Here is a 13243-nt window from a genome sequence, read left to right on the forward strand (position 1 = left end):
TTTTAGAGAGAGATGCAAGCAATCTGCCTTACAAACTAAGTTGCAGGATGCCTAGTGTGGAGGGAGCTCATTCGGTCTTTGAGCCAAGAGCCAGCTTTTCAGAATCTGCAGAAGCATCAGCAGCCGTTTTATTGCTAATAATCCATGATTTTCTGCCTTGCCATGATCTTCAGTTAGACTACATATATGCAGCTTTTGATTAGCCAATTGTACGCTATAATTTAATGATCCAGCTAATAGTTCTCCCACTTCTCTTTGTAACAAAGTTGTCACAGGTTTTATTTTGGAGGTGCGCTGTGCTTTTTATTGAAAGTAGAAGGCATCCAAAATGCAGAAATGAGCTGACATTTTTATCATAGGCTTTCTGTCAAGCCTCAAAGAATGCCTATGCTGTCTTAGTCATTATTGCTTCTTAGCTTGCCTACAAGCTTGGGGGGGGGGTGAGGTGCTGGGAGAATGGAATGCAACTCTCTGATAAATTCTCTGTGAGAACCAAGAATTCTCCAGATTTGTTTACTGAGAACAAAAGACATTCTCTCATAATAACTGTCTGACTTATAATTGGATAATGTGACCTGCACTATGAGGGGAGGGAGGTTTTTACACTTTTAATATAGCAATTTAGGTGAGAAATAACCAGAGCTGGTTTTCCTTTCGTCCATGCCAAAATGATTTGCTCAATAAAGTTTTGCATTAGAGATTGGATCGTCTCAGCTATGCTTACTACGTTGGGTTCATCAGTTGGAACCTTGACACTTACTAGATATTCAACACTCAAAATCCTAGACCCTTTTGAGAAATAGCAACTCCAGACAAGCCCAATAATTCAAATATGAGTGTGGGAAACCCCAGATTACTGTAACATTCTGGGACTGACAAAACAATTCAAGTAAAACATTGAGAAGTGGTGTTCTTCAGCAATAAACCCAAATGTGTTCCTAGATGAAACACGCACATAATGTACAAGAAATATTTCTATTGTTTCAACAAAATTAAACAAGAATTAATAGTCCGGAAGAAAGGAACGTCCTTTAGTAGGCCCATGCGAGACAATGTTGAAGTGTCTTTAACAGTTTGCATTGGGTAAACTCTTGTGTCCCATCAAGAGGATTATTATTGTAAACAGTATTATTGCCCCAAATTAACAGTGTAACAGCTCTTATCCCAAGACCAACGTTTCTTTTTATTATTAAACACAGAATAGAAAAGAACAGCCAGTTCTTTGAACAGCCAGTCTTCTATAAGAACCTTTGATTCTGTTAAGGTAATGATTTAACAGCTAACCAGCTTGTGTATTGTAAGATGTAATGATGAGAATGACTCAGCAGGGTCTGTGTCTCTTTAAGAGCCTTTGTATAAAGGGAAGGCTCTGCTGATGTGTGTTCTCTCTCTTCTGTTTCCTGCTGTGACTGTGGTTTGTTGGATCCTGCTGTATTAGCACGTGTATGTATATTGTTCCTGGTGTATGATATTGCAGATAGTGTAAGATAAACCACCATTTAATATAGACCACTGTTTACTGTGTTTACTCCTGGGTTATCTTGCACAATAAGACTGTGCACGCTCTAACAGATTCCCTATTTAAAATGTGATTTCCCCTTTATCAACTCGTGCTCCAAAACTAAGGGTTTTTGTCTTGTCAGGTTAACAGTGAAAGGGGTTTTCTGTCAAATGCCAAAATACTGAGAGATCCTAAGGACAATATCATCATGGAGGACCACATTTCTGTTTGTTTCTTTTTCTTTTTCCCATTCCAATTCTTCACTTGGTTTTCTTCTGCGGCTTATAAACTAGCAGAAAATAAAATGACATGATGCCGCACAACAGGGTCTGAATGAACCAACAAAGCTGAGTCTTGCTGTCCGTGATGCCTTTCTTACTGCGAGGGAAAGAGAGGAAAAGGACACTTGTATTTATTTAGTGGGATAATAGTTCAAGCTTAAATAAAGATGTGGGAGGTTCTGCACATATTCCACAATCAGAAAAACAAAGTCGCTCACCTCCTTCCCGATTGTTTGTGGTGTGGAACCCAATTTCCAGTTACTAAACCTGTTTTTGGATCTGAATATAAATCTGGAGGAAGATTCTTTTACTTGTTCTTCTTATTCTGCACTGAAAATTGCACTGGTGATGTTACCTAGTTTGGTAATGAAACTTCTGCCAAGCAAGCTCAGAGAGCATCAAGGACCCCACAGTTGTTGTTGTCGTCATCCTCCTCCTCTTCCTCCTCCTCTTCTTCCTCCTCCTCCTCCTTTCTGCAAACCTCATTCCCTTCTAGCACTGATGTTACTGTTCTGTCCCCGTCGGACACACACACCCAAACAGCCAGCCGAGGGTTAAAGAACTTCTCCACACTCCAATTCACAGATAAGAAAACTTGGCAGCAGCTCCGTAGCTGCCTGCCAAGACTTTTACTCAGAGAACAAAAAACAATACACACAGTTAGAAAATTAAGTCCACAGCAAACTACTTCACCAGAGATTCAGCTTTGTCCGTCACAGAGTCCAAATGGCCACCACCTCCCTTTTATAGCCTGTGGGGTGTGGTCCAGTGACTCAGCTTAATCTCTGGCACGTCTCCCTTTCTGCTGCGCACGCTTGTCGCTCCTACGCTGGCGTGGATCCAGCCACAACTTCTCTTCCTCACTATCCGAGGCCTGGCCATCTCCTCTCCTTCATGTTCGGAGCCTTCTTCCTCCGATAAGAGGGGCTCACAAGACGGAGCCACAACAGTTACCTAGTTTGGTAACATCTGCAAGAAAACCACCAAGGACCCCAACAGTCGTTGTCTTCTGCTCCTTCTTGTATAACTTAACTTCTCACCCTACCGTCGGTATGTCTTCAGATCAATTTGTTTGGGTTGGACTGCATTTAATTATTGGTTAGCAACCCACAGAGAATCAACAGGGGTGTGAATGTGTTCTTCTGCAACAAGAACACTCTGGGTTGGGCAATTAATTGCTTCTATCGGCTCAGATAAAGGATTAGAAGGAAATGAACTCTGAGATCCTATCTACGAATATCATGTGGCAAAGGAGGGTTGTGAAATCGCACAAAAGCATCTTCTGCGTTTTGCACACTCCACCCTCTATTGAGTAAGATGTCTCCTCCAGAGGAACCCGTCAAGCAGGAAAGCTTTGGCTGTCCTAAACTGAGGTCAGCTCCCTGTTGTTTCATACCTGGACCATCTCCATGTAACACTGGCCCATTTTAGACTTTATTTCAACCTATTTGGTTTACAGCTCCACAATGAAAGGACAGGTAGTCCTCGACTTATAACAGTCCATTTAGAGACTGAAGTTACAACAGACCTGAAAAAAGTGACTTACGACCCTTTTTTCACACTTACGACCATTGCTGCATTCATTGTGGTCGTAGGTTGGGGACTACCTTGTAACGAGGAATAGAAAATCATATTATTTCTGAATATGTTCCAGCTGTCTAACGCCACGATTAACGTGGGAGTCCTTTCTGCAAGCTTTTAGATGCGGGAGGCAGTGTCCCTCACTCGTACACCAAACAAGACAGACACACACTTCGAGGGATAGTTAGGACTGCAGGGAAAAAAACACACACAATTGCTACCAGCCTGCCTTCCACAGAGGACCGGTATACTGCATGAGTCAAAAAGAGGGCTGTGAAAATATCTACAGAGCCCTCACATCCTGGACATAAATCTGTTTCAACTTCCTCCCTCAAGACGATACCATAGGGCATTGCACAACAACTAGACACAAGGACATTCCCCACCACCACCCCAGGCTATCCCTCTGCTAAACAACTAATTCTCACAACACTAGGATGTCAAACCACCTAGTAGTAGGACTGTATTACTATTATCCTTCTCATCTTTCCTACTACCTATTTCCTTGGCTTCTTATGACCATAACTATTTGAATCTGATCATTGATGTTGATTGCTCATTTAGTATCCTATGATTATCACTGAGTGTTGTATCTTACGATTTATGGTGATTGTGTTTTATGACTGTGATCGTGATTTATCCCTTGTGGCTTCTATGTAGATTAAGAGCTTATGCACCAGAGACAAAGTCCTTGTGTGTCCAATCACACTTGGCCAATGAAGAATTCTATTCTATTCTATTCTATTCTATTCTATTCTATTCTATTCTATTCTACTCTACTCTACTCTACTCTACTCTTATTCTATTCTATTTTTATTTCTATTATGTATTGTATTCTGCATTCTATTCTATGTTGTATTCTGCATTCTACTCTACTCCACTCCACTCCACTCCACTCCACTCCACTCTACTCTTATTCTATTCTATTTTTATTTCTATTATGTATTGTATTCTGCATTCTATTCTATTCTATGTTGTATTCTGCATTCTACTCTACTCTACTCTACTCTACTCTACTCTACTCTACTCCACTCCACCACTCCACTCCACTCCACTCCATTCCTATTCCATCCTATCCTATTCTATTTTTCTATTTCTATTTCTATTCACAAAGAGTATTCCTAGATGTAGAAAACTACCATGCCAACACAACTGAAACTCTGCCACCATCAACTCCTGAAGAAGAAGTTAGGAGAACTTACTTGCATAACCAGATACTCAAGAATGCTTCTCCGATATGAAGTAACCAAGACACCAGATATCTGTAATTAAGACAAACAACACAAGAATAAATTAGACATCAGTTCAAATAAAGGGAAAGGCCAAAACCCTCTCTTGTGTCTCAATAATTCAGGGGGGGGGGTGATGAAGTGCTTCAAATTCACAAACAAAGAAGGGCCGCAGAGGGTTTTCCAGCAACACTTTTAAAAACAAGTCGCAACTTTTCCTGGACTTGTGCAGCCTCAGGAAAGGACACTCTGGTTTTAAGGCTGTATGAAGCATATACGTGTTCCTTCCTCTTATTCTTTCACCTCCAAATTGAGTTGATTGCCCTGCTAATAGATATAGTTGTGTTGTATGATATGTCTGTGAGAACTTCCCAGCTGATTTGGATGTTGTTTTAAGGAAAAACAACTCTTAAAGCCAAAATATACTGGGAGCTGAGTTCTACCCCTATGTCTCTTTTTGCATTTTTTTTTTCATTGCATTCTCCACCATCTATAATAAGCCCTTTGATGGAGTCACCCACTGTTGGCTGATGGGTTACCTAGAACAAAGCTCACGGTCTCAAATATCTACACTAAGTTGGCAAGTGTATTTTCCACCATCTACCCCAGAAGTCTTCTACAGGAGCATTCTTCAGACCGAAGCATTCCTAAGTTTGATTCCTCAACTTCGATGTCCAGAATTTGGTCTTGCTTGAGGCCGAATTGGCAAAGATTCTAGAGTTCCTTTCTCTTCTGGTCTACTCTGACTTTGGAATTTGCCTTGTTATTCAGTCTAGGGTCAATGAAAACGTTTAGTCAACTGGGGGCATCAGTTAAGGGAAGGGAAGGAAGGGGTTGAGAAGGAAGAAGGCCGGAGAGGGGATAGGAGGGGAAAAAAAGAAGAGAAGGGGAGGTTTGTGTCCCAGGCTTGTGCAAAACATCTCTGGGATCTGTCCACATTTTGTGGTACTCAGGAAACCATCCTGAGTTTGGTTTCTGACGACTTCCAAAACGCCATGTTTGGTCCTAGAAGTGTAATTTCTATGTTCTGTGTTGGGATGGCTTGATCTCGGAACATCGTCCTGGGAGAAATCTTTGATTTCCATCATTCCCCATAACCCTGGTCTTTCCAAAACTGGGTTTCAAAACCCAGAAGTCAAGAAATTGCTAAGAGTTCTGAGAGTTGCAATAAACAACCTCTGGAAGTTGGTAAACACTGCCCCAAACTTATCAAAGCCCAGCTTTCTCTTGACAAAAGTAGTCAGTGTTCTCATTTGTCTTCTTGTAACAGGAAAGTTCATTGTGTTGCTGTCTGGTCAACTAAGGTCATGCCTATCTGGTCAACTAAGGTCAGCATTAAATTGGCATTCGATAAGATTTAACAGAATTCAAGAGGACTGGACATAGACCATTATTTATGGGAACGTAATGACTCCAGGCTGATAGCTCTCTTGACTCCATCTCCGGGCTCTGCCTGTCCTTCTCCTACCCCACCCTTCCAAAAACGTTGTCCTCTGCAGCAAGACAAGCTGTCTGAAGATGCACATTACTTGTGTAATGCCTGCCTGTTTCCCAACCATATGGAAACCAAGTTTCCTGCATATCCATATAAACATCTGGCTTGTATGAGCCGTGGTGGCGCAATGGCTAGAATGCAGTATATTGCAGATGAACTCTGCCCACAGCCTGAAGTTCAATCCTGACAAGCTCGAGGTTGACTCAGCCTTCCATCCTTCTGAGGTCAATTAAATAAGGAGCCAGATTGTTGGGGGCGATAGGCTGACTGTTAAACCGCTTAGAGAAGGTTGTAAAGCACTATGAAGTGATATATAAGTTTAAGCGCTATTGCTATTGCTATTGTCTAAACAGCCCCTAAACAGTCCCCAAGTGTTGAAGTCAACTTACACTACATGGAAAAGAGTTTTGTGGTTCTCCTGCAGATATTTTGTGAATCTTCCCAATGGACCCAGACCATCATAGGGGATTATTGAAGGCGCAAAGATAGCACACTAGAGAATAAAAAGAGAAGGCCCATAAGCATCACACAAGCAACTTCTCAACAGATGGTTCCAACTTGCACACCTGTTCCCTTTTCAATCACCTTGCCATCTTCACAACCAAATTTACAGCGTACAAAGGAAAGAGGTTCTGCTGTTATGGAAAGTATAACTTGTACGTAATTGTACAAACCAAGAAAACTAAAAAAAAAAAGGACACGGTTGTTCCGTGAGTCACACGGTCCTCTCATTTTGAAAAACGAAACAAAAAAACCCCTTGAGATTGTCTCCTCTTTTCCCTATGTGGTAAGTCACACACACACACACACACACACACACACCCGAGAAAGAAATATTTTTGGAAATATTTAAAAGGCAAATATATATTTCCCTAAAGGATTTTAAAAGCAGAAACCAACCCCACCCCCAAGTGTCCCAAACAGAAACCAAGTCTGCAGAAATGCAGATGTGACAATCTTGTCAGAAAAAAATTGGACTCAGGAAGCTGGGATTAGGAAGACAAAGATCCCTAGAATCAACAATCCCTCACACCAAAAAATCCAACAGTCATCAGCCCCAGCCCCAGGGAAGCAGGATGTGACCTTTGGGACATAATAGGGTTAACCCACCACCACCAGAATACCAGAAAGGCACACTCAGACTCAGGTCCAAATTCATGCCACAGGAACAACTCCAAACACAAAAGCCCAAGAAGGTACAAAACCCTACTCCCTACATGTGCTCACTCTCTTCTCTTTTCTTCCAGCGCCATCTTCCAGTCTGGCTCTCCTTTTTAATAAACTGCAACCTTCTTTCTTAAAGCAGCCTCCACGTTGTTTATTCCCGGCTTGGACTGGACTCTGATGAAGACTTTTCCTTCAACACCTGCAATCCCTACCCTGCCCCCTTGCCCCCCCCCACGTTGCACACGATGGGGGGTTCTTCTGGGGAGAAACCCCCCCGCTTTGTCTGCCCCCCCTCCCCAGGGAAAGTAGCAGGTGGGGAAGGGAGGGGAAAGGCTGGTGCGCATCTCTCCAAAGGATATTGCGCTTTGCCGCCCACCTGCCTGCTCGCCAGCCCGGCTCCTTCCTTCCTTCCTTCCTTCCCTCCCTCCTTCCTTCCCTTTCTTTCTCCCTCCCTTCTTCCTCTCCTTACGCCGTAGTAGAGCATGGCGGCCACGATCACCACCACGAAAAACGGCCGCGTCCTTCGGAAGTAGGTGGCCGGGTTGTCGGAACGCGCAGCGGATGCAGACTGGCAAGCCATTTTCCGCGGCTGGCTCTAGCCCGACGCTGCCCGCGCGGCGGAGAAAAAAGCGCTGCTTGCCGGGCCGGCCCACAGAGGAGGGACCGCGATGCGCGGGGCTCCGCCTCTGCCTCCCGCGGAATGGGTGGCAAGCGGCGGCGGCTGGCGCGGGCGAGGAGGGAGAGCGGAGCGCACGGGGGAAGGCGCCGCTCTGGGGCCGCTTTGGCACGGCGGGGATGGCTCCGCTCTTGCTCTCCAGAGAGGGCTTCAGGAAGGGCTTTAGGGGCTTTTGAGTTGTTTTCTTTTTTGGGGGGGGGAGTCCCTTTATTTATTATTATTATTATTATTATTATTATTATTATTATTATTAATTGTATTTATATCCCGCCCTTCTCCTTTCGGACTCAGGGCGGCTGACAAATGATAAAAAGCTAACATATTACACCTAGTTAAAATTTAATTAAAATGAAATATTTAAGAATGTCAAATTTAAAAGTAATTAAAACCCCTATAAAATCCCCTAGGCCAGTCCCGCTTGCTGGAACAACCACGTCTTGAGGGCGCGGCGGAAGGAAGGGAGATCAGGAATCACCCTGATCTCTGGGGGCAGTTCGTTATTTGTTTTTGTTTTTTGTTTATTATTTGCTTACTTATTTATTTGCTTATTTTTTTGTTTGCTTATTTGCCTATTGTAATAATAAACATTTTTAATAGATAGATACCAGAGATAGACAGAAAGACCGACAAAGATATAGGATGTGGATGGATGGATGGATGGATGGATGGATGGATGGATAGATAAAATGATAGATAGATTAGATAGACAAATGATAGCTAGATAGACAGATTTATTAAATAGACACATGATGGATGGATGGATGGATGGATGGATGGATGGATGGATGGATGGATGGATGGAGAGAGAGAGAGAGAGAGATGGAGATATAGATGATTATGATAGATAGATGGATAGATAGAGAGAGAGAGAGAGACAGACAGACAGACAGACAGATGATAGGTAGATAGATTTATTAAATAGACACATGATAGATGGATGGATGGATGGATAGATAGACACATGATTGATTGATAGATAGATAGATAGATAGATAGATAGATAGATAGATAGATAGATAGATATAGATTAGATAGACAAATGATAGATAAATTTATTAGACACATGATAGATAGATAGATAGATAGATAGATAGATAGATAGATAGCGATTAGATAAAATGATAGATATAAATAGATTAGATAGACAAATGATAGATATAGATTAGATAGACAAATGTTAGGTAGATAGATTTATTAAATAGACACATGATAGATGGATAGATGGATGGATGGAAGGATGGATGGATGGATGGAGAGAGAGAGAGAGATGGAGATATAGATAGATGATTATGATAGATAGATAGATAGATAGACAGACAGACAGACAGACAGACAGACAGACAGACAGACAGATGATAGGTAGATAGATTTATTAAATAGACACTGGATGGATGGATGGATGGATAGATAGACACATGATTGATAGATAGATAGATAGATAGATAGATAGATAGATAGATAGATAGATAGATATAGATTAGATAGACAAATGATAGACAAATGATAAATTTATTAGACACATGATAGATAGATAGATAGATAGATAGATAGATAGATAGATAGATAGATAGATAGATAGATAGATAGATAGTGATTAGATAAAATGATAGATATAAATAGATTAGATAGACAAATGATAGATATAGATTAGATAGACAATTGTTAGGTAGATAGATTTATTAGATAGACACATGATGGATGGATGGATGGAGGGAGGGAGGGAGGGAGGGAGGGAGGGAGGGACGGACAGACAGACAGACAGACAGACAGACAAATGATAGACAGACAGATTTATTAGATAAGACACATGGGTTGGATAGTGGATGAAAGTGACTGGTTCAAGTTCCCTCAGTTGGCTTTCATGGCTAAGGTAGGACTTGAACACAAGGCCTCCTTAACCACTAGACCAATTGTGACCTATTGGTCATACTTTTCTGTCTGGGGTGAGGGATCAAACTGACCTTAGCAGCACTCTCCCCTTTTTCCGTGTGTGTGTGTGTGTGTGTGTGTGTGTGTGTTTGCGTGTCAAAATGCTGCATTATTTTTGAATCAAACAATAAAACATAGACCTCAAAAAAAAAAAAGTAGAAGAAAGGATAAGAAAAAAGAGTGTGGAAAGTTAAAAAAAAGAGAGAAGAAAAAAAGAGCTGAGATAACAAAAGTCAGAAATAGAAGTGAGTTGTGACTTTCCTTGCAACAGAAATGAACAAAGGTGTGTTATCCAACCTTCTTCGTCTTACACAAATCCCTTGAGTCCTTGTTTTTTTGTTCCTTTTCAGTCCTCAAACTTATAATCATGGCTACACTTTTCGCTGTTTTCAGCCAAAAAGCCCATTAGAGTTTTCCATTCTTATAAAAAAAAAATACCTATTGTTTTATTCCAGACCCAAAGAGGTCAGATTCGCCATTCCTGACACTTTTGAAGTCATTCCTCCATTGTAAAAATTTAAGCATGTAAAACTCTTCCTTGTAGTTTCCACGAAAATTTGCTCTCATTTTCCTGGACAAATTAAAATGAATTTTGAGGGGAAACTGAATCTAGAGCCATCGTCTGTTGGATGGATGGCGATTTCCTGCTACGATGTGGCATTTATGTTAGTTAAGATTGATAATTTTACCCATTTTTAACCAAATTTGACCTTTCTAGCTTTTTCAAAATGGAAATGCTTTTGGGGAGAGGAAAGATGCCTCATCTGCCAGCTGGGCAAATAAAATAAGAAAAGAGGATAAAAGCGTGTGGTTTGTTGGGAATGTTTATTTCCTGTTCCAACAAGAGCATTAATTTTTATTTGCCGTTGGGGAAATTCACCTTGGCACAGATTCGCTTCTCATTTTGCAAGTTTCACTCTTGCAGATTTGGAGCTGAAGACGATTGCCTTGGCCATGAGATAGATTTAAGGCTTTAAATCTGCAGTTTCAGAAAATTTTGAATTTCTCCTGATAGAAAGAAAGCAGCAAGGGTAAAAAAAAAAAAGGCCTGCCTATTTTCAGAAACGAACACCAGAGGGCAGACCTTTCTTTAAAAAAACGTTTTTGGGCCAGCCAGTTCTTTAAAAGTGCAAACAGGAATAGTTTTGTTTTAATCTATTGGAACAACAACAAAAAAAGTGTGTCCCCCCCTTCCCTTCTAAACCAGGGGTCTCCAACCTTGGCAACTTTAAGACTTGTGGACTTCAACTCCCAGAATTCCACAGCCAGCTTGTTGCTAAGCGAGACATTTGTTAAGCGAATTTTGCCCCATTTTACAACCTTGCCGTGAAGCTAGTAACTCGGTTGTTAAGTGAATTTGACTTCCCCCGTTGACTTTGCTGGTCAGAAGGTCACAAAAGGCGATCACGTGACCCCAGAGGGGGGGACACTGCGACCGTCATAAATACGAGTCAGTGGCCAAGGGTCTGAATTTTGATCACCTGGCCCTGGGGGTGCTGCATGCAACGGTCGTAAGTGTGAGAAAAATGGTCATACGTTCCTTTTCTCAACGATGTTGTAGCTTTGAAGAGTCACTAAATGAACTGTCGTACGTTGTACTTTTTTTTTTCTCCCTAGTGGAATCGTTTGTTTTTCAAGCAACATCCCAAAAGGAATCCTGAATCATCCCAAACTATAAAATCCATGATTTGCGTTAAGATTTCACAAATTACAAGCCAGTTATAAAGGGCTGTCCAGGACAAAAGCTTATATTATAATATACTTGATAGTCCTCAGGGTGCTGTGGGACTCCTAATTTATTTGTAGAAACCTTTAATGGGGAGAACTCCTGATTTCCTAACGAACATTGGCAAAATACAGGCAGTCATCTTTTACTGTAATCAATACTCTCTTTTTTTGTGACTCCTCTCAAAGTAGGAATGAAAACACTGGGTTAGAATCCATATCATCCCAAATTGTAATTATAACGCTCTAAGTTGAATTGTGTTATTGCAGCAGCCTATCAAGTTATCTGCTGACTCCTGGAGACCGCAGATACAAATCTTGGCAGGTTGTTTTACAAATTTTTAAAGATGACTTGGAAGAGAGAGAGAGAAAGAGAGAGAGAAAGAGAGAGAGAGAGAGAGAGAGAGAGAGAGAGAGAGAGAGAACCACTGGCCTCCAAGACTTTTATATCCGAAGCAAAATTAACTCCGTTTCCTGACTTATGATCCAATGCTTTTAATCTGTCCACAAAACTGGCACCCTAATCAAATAAATTTGAGTTAATAAGTTGAGATGTTTGCCCAGGTATTTAATAACAACTCCATCAGTTACTGTCTTTTGGATGAAAAACCAGCATTGGAGGAGGAGGAGGAGGAGAAGGAGGAGGAAGAGGAGGAAGAGGAAGAGGAGGAGGAGAGGAGGAGGAGAGGAGAAGGGTTAATTACAAATTTCTGGCTACTTTTGAGCTACATGGAATGCTTTTATCTGCTGAGGGGGGGTCACACTGTTAATCATTAATATATTTTCAGGGTTTGAGGTATGAGAATCCCTATTGCCCAGGGCCTCCTTCTCTGCAGATCGTAGCTATCTGACAAATGCAGAAGTTAGCTGAGGAAAAGCCCAGACTGATTTATTTGTGCCATCTTTCCACAACTTGAGCTTCCACCGTGTTAGCAAATCCTAAAAATTTCCATCTGCGTAGCCCTCCGCCTCTCGTTATCTCTAAAGGATGCATTGAGACATGGATCTCCATGTCTGTCTAATCAAGGATTTAGTGCTACTCAGAGGTCTCTTCTGACTGTTAACAGCACCTGGATCCCTCTTGAGGGTTTTGAGTGACTCGAAGTGCCCTTTTTGTCAAAGACACGCCCCGACAAGCAGAGATGCTTGACACAAAAACTGGAGAAGCTGGACATGGCTCAGACCTAGTCTACATCAGTGAGTCATCTTTTGCACATTTCACTCCTCAGTGGACCAAGATATTTCCAGAGCAACTGGGCCAATTGTGTTTTCTCCTGGATCAGTCAAGATAACGTTGCTTCCCATCCGTAACTCTCCTAGATTTTCTAAATATTTCCTCCTGATGTATCTCAGATAATTCATCAGGATTATTGTATCTCCCTCAACATCCAAAGTAGAGGAGGAGGAGGAGGAGGAGGAGGAAGAATTTTTTGGGATGGGTAGATTTCTAGAAGTGTCAGCTTACACATATCTTTTCTCAATGCTACTAAATGCTTAACTCTCCTCACTCAGCTTTGGCCGTGATCCAGAGAGCAAGATCAACAATGCATTTCAGAGTTAACATATTAACTGATCAGGATCACAATGGGAACTTGGCCCCTTTAGTAGAGTTAGTTTATTTATTTTTATTTGTTTATTTGTTTGGAAAAGCAATGGGAA

At 41.5% G+C, this 13243-nt stretch overlaps 1 protein-coding gene across 1 annotated transcript; it reads right to left on the reverse strand.

The window, feature by feature from the left end:
* Positions 1-1010: 1010 nt before the first annotated feature.
* TMEM254 (transmembrane protein 254) lies at positions 1011-7850 on the reverse strand. Its single transcript, XM_015827127.1, has 4 exons — positions 7724-7850; positions 6477-6580; positions 4566-4625; positions 1011-1879 (listed from the first exon to the last, which is right to left on the reverse strand). Exons 1-4 carry the CDS (start codon positions 7832-7834, stop codon positions 1762-1764), a joined length of 393 nt encoding a protein of 130 aa, XP_015682613.1. The 5' UTR covers positions 7835-7850; the 3' UTR covers positions 1011-1761.
* Between the last annotated feature and the right edge of the window lie 5393 nt (positions 7851-13243).

Source organism: Protobothrops mucrosquamatus, unplaced genomic scaffold, assembly GCF_001527695.2.
Source record: "Protobothrops mucrosquamatus isolate PMUCROS unplaced genomic scaffold, P.Mucros_1.0 scaffold3515, whole genome shotgun sequence".
NCBI classification, from domain to species: domain Eukaryota; kingdom Metazoa; phylum Chordata; class Lepidosauria; order Squamata; family Viperidae; genus Protobothrops; species Protobothrops mucrosquamatus.